The following is a 12,082-nucleotide window of genomic DNA, read 5'->3' as shown; positions in this document are numbered from 1 at the left end:
GCACTGAATTAATCATAGTTCTGTTTTTGAAGCAAGTTGCTTCAGGGCTGATTCTACTTCTAGCATACAGTACAGTATGTGTGGAATGTACAGAAGAAAGATAACAGAATCCATCTCATCTCTTCCTAAATACGTCTATAACATACATAACAATTTGCGACAATCTATTAAAAACTAGTCATTAATATGAAATTATTGATTTTTAAATAACTAATCATTAAGCTGGAAATTAAGAGCAGAGGCATTAGAGTACAGTCTTGCCCACATGCTTATGAGTAAACATGTAATTCTGAAAACAGGAATTAGACTATGAAATTACTGAAATTTTAGGAGAAAGAAACTCAAAATGAAAAGGTGTATCTATAAAGTTATCAACAGTTTTTAATTTACAGAAAAAGCACAAGTTATTATGCTTGCATAATAACTTGCAAAGGAGTGCTTGATTTCACTGAAAACAGTGAGGATATGATATCACGGTGACTAGAAAATACCAGTTTCTCAGAGCATAGCCAGCAACCAGATATTCTAAACTTTCAGTGCTTCTCAAAATTCCATGACTCACTTTCTCTCCCAAGGAATATATTTTTGCAACAAGTAGAGTACATGACTGCCTTCACACGGGCCATTTCCCATGCTGCTGGATTCTGTATTTCTGCAGGATGGCAGCCCTGATGCTGCAACCCCAGTCCTCAGAGGGGTCTGTGTGCACCTGACTCCTCCAAGGGTACAGGACTGCAGTTACATGGTGTTGTATACAGTCCTCCACACTCTGGGGGGAACCCTCAAGGACACCAGCTGATTTGTCTGTGCTGTGCTAACCATGCAGAGGCTGACCCACTGTGCTGGCTGTTTTACTCAGCCTGGATTTATCGTGCACAAGAAACACTGTTTTTGCTGTGTTAATGAGATTTGAGCCTAAAAAAAGAGAACTATTACTGCATATAATGCCACAACCTGCTTGTCAGGTTTGTTTAGTATAACATGCACATTCCTTTCTTCTCTGTGATAAGCCTTATTTTGTTTTAAATTAGATTTGAAGAGAGGCGGTCTGTCACTGGATAGAGTGTTATAATTGCAAAATACACACCCAGCTCCAAGGGCCACAGGCTTCTCTTATAAATGATGCAACATTGCATAACCAGTATGAAGCACAACAATAACATGCAATTATGCAGTCAAGGGAATTATGGATCAATAGGATACAAGTATTTCTTTTGCTAAGTCTTAACTCTCCCTTCATTAAGAGATGTTACTTTTTGACATGTTTTAACTAAGATGATGAGATTTTTCTACCCTACGAGCTTCATCATAGTGGATGATGGAGAAAAAGAAGCACAACTATATAAAAGTAGGACAAGACTGAGCCACTGCTCATGAATTTAATAGTGCAAATATTTCTGAATGTAAATATATAATAAACATATTTGCGTGGGTTAATTTACTTATTTGCGTAAATGTTGTCAGGGTACCTTTTTTTAGACAATAAGCCAAAAGGAAAAAGAAATCTCTGAGCTTGCTAAAGAAAGGAAGTAATCTAAAGAGGAGCACCAGTCTTTACAGAAGGAACCTGGAGTGCTTCCAGCTCCCCATCCCTTTCTGAAAGGATTTGAGCAGCCTGAGTTTGCAGAAGACAGGTGGTCGCTACTTAACACGTAATACTTTGTACTTGATCTCCCTTTTCCTTTACACACAGACACACACACACACATACTTATATATGTATATGTATATTTCATCTAAGTATATGTATTCCTCTCCTCATAGCACTACTATAAAGCCCTCCAGAAGAAAAAGTGCTCTTACACCAGCACTACATTTGACAAAAGTTTTTGGATGCATTCCTCGGCCTGGGGCTGAGCAGCTGCCCGATCCCTTGTGACTGCCTCCCTATACCCAAAAGGGCAGCTGGAGTCCCTGGGCTGGAAGAAAACGCCTTCCTTTCCCCTCCACAGGTGGGCAAAGCGCCAGTTCCCTCCGCGGGCCTTCTGTGCTGGGGCAAATCCCCACGTCAGGTGGTGCCGAGCTCTCGCTGTGCTGGCACAAAAAGGGTCACAGGCCGAGCGTGAGTCATGGCTGAAAATAGCAGCGGGCGCAAGACTGCAGCACAGAATGTTGCACAGGGCAGTGTGGAAAACAAAACTGGACCAAACTGGCTGGAAGAGCAGTTATCTAAACGCGGCTCTCCTTAAGGACAGACTGCTGTTATAGTTAAAAAACTCTGTCAGCCTGAAAAAGCCACAGAAGTGCAGAGCTAATGTAATCCTCCTATTTACCTGCCTTGCTTTTTACCACCAAATAAAGGGTTATTTTCAATCGGCATTGCCCATTAGGACTGAACAGCAATCTCTAAGTAGGTAAAAATTATCTGTTTCTGCTCTGTTCTTGTTCAAACAACAGAGGAATGTTGTGGTCAATGCCTGTGTCAGGGCAGGCAAGAGGACTGTTCGCATCCGAGAGTGCGACTAACACCCGGGGAAGATAATGAGGTCCAAGGGCTGAACACAGCTCCCGCCTGTAAGACAGGCAGGTGAGAGATATCCGAGGGAAAGTGTGTAGAGGAAAGGCGTGCTAAAGGAAAATAACTAATTTGAGGGTCAAGAGAGAACAAGAGGGATCGGCAGGGACAAGAGACTGGGGGAACCAAACACTGAAATGTGGAATTACTGGAGAGTGCCATTGGCATGCTGCATGGGCTTTGAAACACGATCACGAGAGACGGTGCCCGCACTTGTCTTCTGCCTGTAATCTCTGCAGTATCGCTGCTGTTCCGGTGAGTCACAGGCGCCAGCTCCCAGGGAAAGGTGGGAGAGCTGCCTTCACCCACCCTGGCAGCCCGCGCCGTGCTGTGGCACTAGCCAGCCACTCGCCACCCCTTGGCTCCCCGGCGCGAACCTGCGCTGCCGGCGCTTCGGGAGCATCCCCGGGCCGGGGCGTGCCGGACACCGAGGAGGTTCCCCTGGCACTCAGGGGTGGGCCAGCAAACGACCGGGCCCGGTGCTGGCATGGCGATTCCTCCTGCTCGCCCTGGGCCTTCCCACAGGGAGAACGCTCAAACGCAGGCTGTGTCCTCGCTTTGCTTCCATTGCTTCCATGCCATTTCTCCTTACTTCCAGAGAAAGGGAAGTAGGGCATTAGCCTGTCCTTGTAGTGCAGAAGTAAAACGGCTTACTTCTCCCCAAGGATTAGGTTTGTGACTCTGGAACAGAAATTACTTATTTATGAAACTTAGCCAGCCTCCCCGGGCAGCGCTGCGACAGCCAGGGACGAACACGGACTGTCACATTGGCTGCTGTGGCGAGAGCAGTGCTGCAGACACGCCCTTCGCCATGTCAGCTTCGAATACACGTTGGACTTCAACTGTTGTTTTATTTACAGTTTTACTTCGCATACGTGGGACGGGCTGAATGCAAACCCCGACGGACCAAATTACACAAAATATGCCAGTACAAGGCTTGTTTAACCTATAACATCACCACGCTTAGGGCTGAGACAAGTTGAACTATTCCCGCAAGGTGACGAAATTTGGGGATGAGGCGTTCGTCGGGCGGGACGCAGGGGAGCTGCCCCAGGCAGATACCACCTCGGGCGGGCGGGGCGGGGGGATCACGTTTCTGCCCTCCCCTTTGCCGCACACCCTGCCCATCGTCGCTCCCCCCCCGCAAGAACGGCGTTGAGCGGCCCCATCCGGGTCCTTGTCCCGCGGGCACCACGCGGGGCGAGCGGGCCGCACGCGAGGTGTGGCCGCGGGGGGTAGAGGGGGAGAAAGTGCAGGGCAGTGCGGATTCCTGGCGCCGTGAGAGCTCGAGATGCTCCAAGCCGGTGTTGTGCTGTACTTCTTGTTATTCTCGACAAGGCATGGCCACGGTGGTTACCGAGGTTGAGCTCTACTTCCTCGATGACAACAGTGCGTCGCCCCCCGGAGGCACGAGCGCTTGGTACGCGCCGGCGGTGCGGGTAGGGCGGTGCCTGTGTGACTCAGGCGCTGCCATTTTGAGGGGTCCGTGGTGGCTGCGCAGCTGCACTTCCCACTCGCGCAGTGCCGAGGCGCAGGCACTCCCGCTCCTTCCTGCCCGCTCTTGCCGTCGCCCTCGAGGACGTCCCGGGACCGCCTGGACGAAAAGAGGCTCCTCAGCCCTTTCATCATTCTTCCCGGCCGTCCCGGTCCTGCTCCGACGCCGCTCCGGGATCTCTCTATGCCCGCCGCCTTCCTCCGTAGGAGCCGCTAGCGCAGGGACAGCGTCCTTCTCCTCCTCCTCCTCCTTCCGCCGCCGTCGCCTCTTCCTCCTCCTTCTCTCTCCGCCACCATTTCCCCACTCCCCGGCCCCGGGGCGCTGAGCTAGACTATGGGGACCAAGTCGGGGCCGAGCAGCGGCAGAGCGGGCGGCCCGGTCACCGTGTCCCCTGCGGCAGGGATGGGGGGGCTCCGCGGCTTCGTGGCTTTATCTTGACATGGCTCCTCTCCGTGCTGCCAGCACCGCCGCCACCTCCTCCTCCACTGCTCCTCCTGCGCCCGCCGGCTGCGGGTAGCGAGCGGGCCACGGTCCCGGGCTCTCGTCTGAGCCTCTCAGTCTCTTGCTTAACGGGGGGGAAGCTTTGGAAGGGTTCCTTTTTTTTTTTTTTTTTTTTTTTTTTTTTTTTTTTTTGTTTCGTTTTTGTTCCTTTTTCTCCAGGGGGAGAAATACTTTTTTTCCCCCTCCTCTTCTTAACCTGGTCCGACAAATTTGCTAACCTAAAAACTTTTAAACCCCGACTAATCAAACACCTGGGAGGGGGAAAAATGTTTGGAGAGAGGAAGAAAATAACCTGATAATTGGGGGTTTGCTTTTTTTCGGGGGAGGGTGATTTAGAGGTTTGAAATTGCAACCTAGATTGCAATTAAAAAAAAAAATACAAACAAAAACCTCGCAAAAAAAATCTGTCACCGAAAAGCAGGAGCAAGACGCACTCCCTATTTTCCGAGTCGTGGCCATGAAGTGAGAGGGGAGACAGGCGGTGCTGCTGTGGGTGTCCCGCTGCCCCGGGCGCGGCCGCCCTGCGCGCAGAGAGAAGCCCAAGGGAAATCCAAGAGCGCCCGCCATGCACAGCCTCGGCTGACCGTGCTCGCAGCAGCAGAGAGAGAGGGACGGATCCCCGGGGGATCAGCAGCCCAGGGAGTGTATGAGGTGTCGGGGGATGTAGGGCTCTCCCACTGGTAGGGAGCCCGGGTTTGGCGCACTGATTCAGGTTTAAGTCTTTCGGTGAGGTAATAACGTCCTTGAATCCCTGTCCGCCCCTTGTCAATGGCTATCATGATCCCTTTTCTCTTCGGCAGCAGTAGCCTCAGGGTAGTGATGAGCAGGATGAAGTTAGAAATGACTCCGCTGTCTTTTCTCTTTGCTCCTCTGCAAACCAGCGCTGTGTTGTCTGTAGTTGATTTTGTTGTTGGCGGCAGAGAAATGTCATACTTCCCGGGTTGTGCACTCCTCCTTTGCACCCTTTTCTCTGCTCTCCATCAAGTGTAATAATTCTAAAGAAAAAGACGGGCAACATAGCAATAGTGGAAGGCTGAGAATATTAATCAGTAGAGTCATGAATCTGGCTGGGGTAGAACGCAGTTTGTAATTTCAGCTTCGGTTTTTTTTTTTTTGTAAGCAGAGCAAAAATACCCTCTTTCCCCCCCCCCCCCCCATGGATTTGTGCCAGTTGCTTTTTATTGTACACATAAATTGTGATAAGATTTGTTTGGGGTTTTTCTTTTCCCCCCCTTAATTCTTACCCACTTATTCCTGCAGCTAAACTGTTCAAATTTTTCTCTTCGAAATTCTTTGGGTTTTTTTCTTGATTTATTATAAAACCTTTTGTCCAGCCATGGCTGGACAACTACTTTCTTTGTTTCTTGACCCCTCCAATACGACATTCTCGTAAAATATTGCCTGAGGTGCGGTTTTGCGTTACATTAGCGTTTGATCTGTTCAGTTGTATTAGCAGGAATCAAACGACTTGTTTCTGTTGTACTTAAGTCTTACGAGAAGGTGCCCATAGTTTAGCGACAGTTTCCAAAGGCTTTAGTACCACCTGTATTACAAAATGGGGGACCCAAACTCCCGGAAGAAACAAGCTCTGAACAGACTTCGTGCTCAGCTTAGAAAGAAAAAAGAATCTTTAGCTGACCAGTTTGACTTCAAGATGTACATTGCCTTTGTGTTCAAAGACAAGGTAACCTGGTTTTAAAGCGTGTCTGTGTGTTTGTTGCGTTTTAAGTGTTCTGTGCAAAGTGCTGCTGCCTGATTGCATCAAATGTTTTATCCTTAACAGAGTCGATTGACTTTTAATTTTTTTCTTAAATTGCTAATTGCTATAATACTCACTTAGTTCATGTTTGTCATTGTGGCTCTTTGTGTTTTGTAGTTTTGTAAGGCAGAGTGCCCGTTAAATGGTTACTTAGTAACTTCTGTATTGGGTAGATATTTTTTAAAGTTAGCGCTGTAACTCGTTAAGCCTAATTGGGGTCTGACCTGCACAATTGCTGGCAGTGAGCAGTTGCGCTGTGAAGGCAGTCTGGCTGGGGCGATTGCCGAGTGTGTTTATCTGGTGAAAGCAGAAGGGAAGACCTGGCAGTTGAAGAGAGGAGTCGAAAGATGTGATGTGGAAATGGCCCAAGTGCGCAGGCACATGTGGAACTGCTGCTGTCGTTTTGAAAGGGAGTGGGGAGGGCAAAGAGAGAATCTTCATTTACTTGACTGCCTCCTCTGCGGCTGAATTCAGCACATCCATATGGGGAGCTGGGTCTTTCTAAAGCCAGCTATAGACCCGCAATTGTGGGAGAGTTTTTACCCGCAGAAAGTTAAGGAAAGTAGGTACTTAGAGGAAGTGAATGAGCTGAATATATGATGAGGAAATAAAGACAGAAGCAACAGAGCACATAATGATGTACACTCAAAGATGAGCTCTGAAATCGTTTAATTTCCCCATATGTATATATTTTGCATTTGCTGTAATAATTAGGTGTTTTTAATGAAGACTTTTCCTTGAAAAGCTTCTTTAAAATTTCTGAGTTCAGTTTGCTCTGGTTTGTCAGTTCTAGTGCAAGCAGAGATGGATTTTATTGGGGTATAATTTCTGGGTACTGTGTAATAGTAACATAAAAATGAATGTTTAAGCAGTGGCAACAGTTAGATTTTCTTAGATGACACAGCTTTAACTCTACTAGTTGGACATTAGTACTACTTTTTGGTTGCTTTGTAGAAATTCATTGCAAATGCTTGTTTTAAATCCTATTATATTTGCATCCATCACAGTGAACTGAATATGTCCATCCCATACAGTTTTGCTTAAAGTAGGAGTTTAGCTGAAGTCAGCATGGTCAGCAAATACTTGCCTGTTACCTGTGTTCTGATGGTGGGGGAAGTGGAGCATTATTTTATGAGATACACTTTGTCTCTTAAGTAAGTCAAGACTTCCAGTGCACTGAAAGAAAGCTGTTAGAAACAGACATATAACTTAGTGATTTTACATTCTCACAATATTTTGGCCTTGCTTGAGAGATGCTGAAATATTTGTAGTGAGTATAAAAGTTATTTAGCAAATGAAAATAGTTCTCCTTGAGAAGAGTATAGCTGACTTCAGATGGGATCTCAATCACCTGCTGTCACCAAATGTGACATTGAAAGATTTCACTTTTCATAAAAGGCCAACTGTAAAAAATGGAAAAGGAAGAAAAAAGCTGTTATTTGATTGATATTTGCAGAGAGAGGCTTACAGAAGTTCTTGGTCATTCCAGAGTCATATACTCGAAGAAGGAGTAATTCTGTTAATGCTTAGATAGAATCTTAGTGTTTTCAAGATTGATACGTAAATCTGCATTTTTGGAAACTACAAAAATCTGTTCAGCTTTTATAAAAGTTGTCGGTCTGATTCTGTTTAATTTATAAACTTTTGCAGGTAAATTTTAGCATGTTTTGTGTCAAAGTCTCCTAGCCTGTGTAATGTGTACTTTATACATACGTACAGGAAATCACGAATCCTGAAATAAACTGTTACCTCTAGTTTCCTAAAAAGGATTGTAATCTTAATGTAATCTGTGCTTTTTTTTAGAAGAAAAAGTCAGCACTTTTTGAAGTGTCTGAAGTGATACCAGTCATGACAAATAACTATGAAGAAAATATCCTGAAAGGTGTACGGGATTCCAGCTATTCTTTGGAAAGTTCCTTAGAGCTTCTGCAGAAGGATGTAGTACAGCTCCATGCACCCCGCTACCAGTCCATGCGCAGGGTAAGGCTCCTTTTTGTGCTTGCTGAATTATACTTTTTCAACACTTGTGCTTTTCCGTGTGAATCTTAAGGCTAATCTTGCCTTTTTTGTTTTCTCATTTCATTTCCTTGTGAATCTTAAGGCTAATCTTGCCTTTTTTGTTTTCTCATTTCATTTCCTTGTGAATCTTAAGGCTAATCTTGCCTTTTTTGTTTTCTCATTTGCTGCATGAGGGCTCTGCAGGCCTGTGTTTATGGGGTCTAGTTTGAAGGGTAGCAGTGGGGTAATAACAGTTCTGAAACTGTTTAAATATGTAGTTCTGAAGTTTTACCTTTCATTTGTCTCATTCAGAGATATGCCTCAGGAATTTTATCTTCTTGCCATCTTTGTCCTTTAGAAAGCATGTATTAATAATTCTTGCAACAACTTTTGCTGTACATCTAAGTGATTTTGCTTTATGAATATTGGAAGACAGTCTTTGCTAATGTTTTCTTAAAGCTATAGTTTATATTAAGTGGGTACTGATACTAAAATTCAGTGGAAAGCAAGGAAGGCTTCAGTTGTGGTATAAGTAAAGCAAATGGAAAATCAAACAAATGTTGTGTAAGTATCACCTCTCAAGTATGTGCCTGTATAGATAAGTTGCTTATCTGTGTCTTTGACCACTGGAGGGAATGTAAGTGCAGAACTTTACTGCTCACAGGATGTGATCGGCTGTACCCAGGAGATGGACTTCATTCTATGGCCTCGTAATGATATTGAGAAGATAGTCTGTCTCCTGTTCTCTCGGTGGAAGGGATCTGATGAACCCTTTAGGCCTGTTCAGGTATTTGGTTTTGGGTTTTGACTTCGGTAACTAACTTGTTCCTGGAGGGAGTGTTCTCTTTTACCAGTAAGTTGATAAGGTATGCAAGTTCTGTGGATGTTAGAAAAATATGCTGTCTGCTTTTATTTATAAAGCGGTCAGTGTTCTGAATGCCAAATTCTGCCTTCTGTCTTTATGCACTTTTGTATTAGCCCTTCCAAAACGTAAGTTTCCAAAGAGCCTTTGCAAATAACACATGTGTATAAATGCATACAGTGTGTTTGTATTTGTATGAGTGGATTAGATATGCCTCTTAGTACAATTGAATCTTTGTCTAAATGTTGTTAAGGTTCTGTCAGTATTCCAAATTGCTGTGTTTGATTAGATGGAAGAGTGAGTTGGATGGAACCTTTGCATTATAAATTGTTGCACAAGGATCTTCTGCCACAGGAAGGCAAATTGGGTTTTATATATGCTGCAGGTAAAGTACCTTTGAGTCGTTAATGTGTCATTGCAATGGCTGATGTCAGTGTTGGTAGAATGAAATTAGTGGATTCTTTAAATTGTGTCAAGATACTGCCACGGTCCCCAGTTTATGCTTTTCAGACTAGATCAGAAAAGGAAAGAACAAAAGGGGTTGTAAAGTCCCAGATTGAAGGAAATTAATGGGTTACACTTGAGCTTTATCTTTAAAAATATTTTATTTCCCTCCCTCACACCATGTAGGCCAAGTTTGAATTTCATCATGGTGACTATGAAAAACAGTTTCTGCATGTTCTGAGCCGAAAGGACAAGACTGGAATTGTTGTCAACAACCCTAACCAGTCAGTGTTTCTCTTCATTGACAGACAGCACTTGCAGGTAAGCTTATTTTGTCCTTGTTTTAACAGATGTATTTTAATCACAAAGAGCTTTTTCTTCTTGGGAACATCAGTGATTTTGCTGCAAGGTACTCAAGTAGAAAAACTGATCATACATTCATGATTGCATTTTGGCAGTTTCAGGGAAAACTTACACTATAAGTAGGACTCGTATGTGCAAAAAACTAACTATGGACCACATATGTGTTCACATAGAATTAATGTTCTTGTATGAAAAATTAAAGAAGTTCTGAAGTAGGCCTAACAGTGCTTAAGAAAAATTAAAGCATTGGTTTGGTTTGGGTGACAATACAGAAATAATTCAAGTGAAGAATGAACAAAATAGTGGAAACATTTTATGCATTAGAGTTTGCAGACTAATACTAAGCTCTAGCTGTTTATATGTATGAAATAGTGAATTTTAAATGTCTGTGAAGGTCTGCCTATTAGTCCTGAGTTAACATCTAAGCTTAATACCTTTTCTTTGGGTTTTCTTTGCCTCTAGACTCCAAAAAACAAAGCTACAATCTTCAAGTTATGCAGCATCTGCCTGTACCTGCCACAGGAGCAGCTCACTCACTGGACGGTTGGTACCATAGAGGATCACCTCCGTCCCTACATGCCAGAGTAAGGTACTGGCCAGCAAAACGGGGAAGATCACAGAATGCAGCAGTGGATTTTCACTTTCCTCACCACTTCATTCTTTCAGAATTTAGAAGAAAATGGACTCATGTTCAGAACACTATACATTGTGAAACTTGATCATCCTGGATTTTTTTTAATCATTTGTATCTCAGAACTTTGCAATTTTTTTTAAAGATGTTTTCTGCATGGACCTTGTGAAAGAGAGGATGCTCTGCACACTTCTGCACTGCATCAGCATCTTACTGAAATGTGAAATGAAGGGACTGTACATTGAAACAAATGTATCCGAAAGCACAAGGTGATCATTTGTGGTGGTGTTCCCATTTGTGCTGGTCATGCCCCCTAACATCTCTAATGTTAACCATCAGTTTTTGAGGGTGAGAAGTGAATGTAACGGGTATAAAAAAGCCTTATAGCTTTGCTGTTCATGATTGTATAGAAGAGCACTATCATTCATTCTAATGAACGAAGAAGTGGCTATTACAATAGGAAGTAAGTGTGGGAAAGAAATCTTTCTTCAAAAAGAAAAGCATCTCATTTAATATATAGGCATTTTTTGCCTCTTTTATTTTGTTAGGCCATGTCTTAAGTTTACTGGCACTTTTGTTTTGGATCTCTTTCCCCATGTTGCTGTATAACTGTATGAAGGTATTCTTTTGAGTTGGATGCATTTATACAGATGAGGCAGACCTGGAGTCTGAAGTTGCTAAAGCAGCTCAAAAAAAGGTAAAATAATAGCTGCAGAAACAATGTTGGTAGAGGATTATTTTTTCTTGAGAGTTGAGACTTGTAAACTTGCAGGTGAACTGTGCAGTAAATACTGGTTTCTAAAACATTTCTTACAGAAAACCCGTTGAGGTTTCTTTTTCTTTCTTTTGGAATAGACATTATAAACCAATGTAAAATAGTGTTTGGAGTGTCAAAAGTTGGTTCTGACAGAATATTTTAAGATTGTGCAATGATAAAAGGAAGACTACTGTATAGTTTTGATGACAAAGAAGGCTCTGCTTAAGGGTTGAGTACTTTACTGGAGTAAAACTGTATAAGCCTACTCCTTTTGGATAAAACTAGTGCTTACCTGTTTAAAACTTGTATTTAGCTTTTGTTTGGAATTGGAAAAAATTGGAAATTAAATAAATTAGGTAAAAGATGGCTGGTTTTATTCATGGAAAGCCTATTAATTGAATCTTAGTAGCATCTTGCATCTTAAGAGTGTCACCCACTACAAACACTGAAAATATACAGACTGTAAAGTGTTAAGATCAGCAAAGATCAATGGCAAAGGTGTTTTTGCAAATGAGGGCCATATGTTTTGAAAAGTACTGGGTAAAAATAATGGCATTACTACTATTTTACTGTATTGGTACATAAGTATTTTTACTTCCAAGGCTATAAGTTGCTACAGGTTAATATGAAACACGCTACAAAAACATCACCTGAAAGCTCCAACTTCACATTCATAGTTGCCTTAAGTTACAAAGAAATACCTTGAAAGTACTGCTCTTCAGAATGCTAAGACTTTCTAAAATATTTAGTAACCACT

General features: G+C 43.3%; 1 protein-coding gene across 1 annotated transcript; it reads left to right on the top strand.

Annotated features, from left to right (window-relative positions):
* Nucleotides 1-3,983: 3,983 nt before the first annotated feature.
* On the top strand, nt 3,984-11,691 carry C1H6orf62 (chromosome 1 C6orf62 homolog). The gene is made up of 5 exons (XM_068194028.1): nt 3,984-6,195; nt 8,074-8,250; nt 8,933-9,055; nt 9,761-9,895; nt 10,400-11,691. The coding sequence occupies exons 1-5, from the start codon at nt 6,067-6,069 to the stop codon at nt 10,523-10,525; spliced, it is 690 nt and encodes a 229-aa protein (XP_068050129.1). The 5' UTR covers nt 3,984-6,066; the 3' UTR covers nt 10,526-11,691.
* The last annotated feature ends 391 nt before the right edge of the window (nt 11,692-12,082 follow it).

This window comes from Anomalospiza imberbis, chromosome 1 (assembly GCF_031753505.1).
Source record: "Anomalospiza imberbis isolate Cuckoo-Finch-1a 21T00152 chromosome 1, ASM3175350v1, whole genome shotgun sequence".
NCBI classification, from domain to species: domain Eukaryota; kingdom Metazoa; phylum Chordata; class Aves; order Passeriformes; family Viduidae; genus Anomalospiza; species Anomalospiza imberbis.
The sequence above is the reverse complement of the archived record's forward strand: the minus strand, read 5'-3'. Positions and strand labels throughout refer to the sequence as shown.

Excerpts from the sequence above, each read along its gene's own strand:
- C1H6orf62 (XM_068194028.1), top strand. The coding sequence starts at position 6,067 with ATGGGGGACCCAAACTCCCGGAAGAAACAAGCTCTGAACAGACTTCGT. Across the intron at positions 8,251-8,932 it reads GCTACCAGTCCATGCGCAGG|GATGTGATCGGCTGTACCCA; the intron begins GTAAGGCTCCTT and ends TACTGCTCACAG. Across the intron at positions 9,896-10,399 it reads TTGACAGACAGCACTTGCAG|ACTCCAAAAAACAAAGCTAC; the intron begins GTAAGCTTATTT and ends CTTTGCCTCTAG.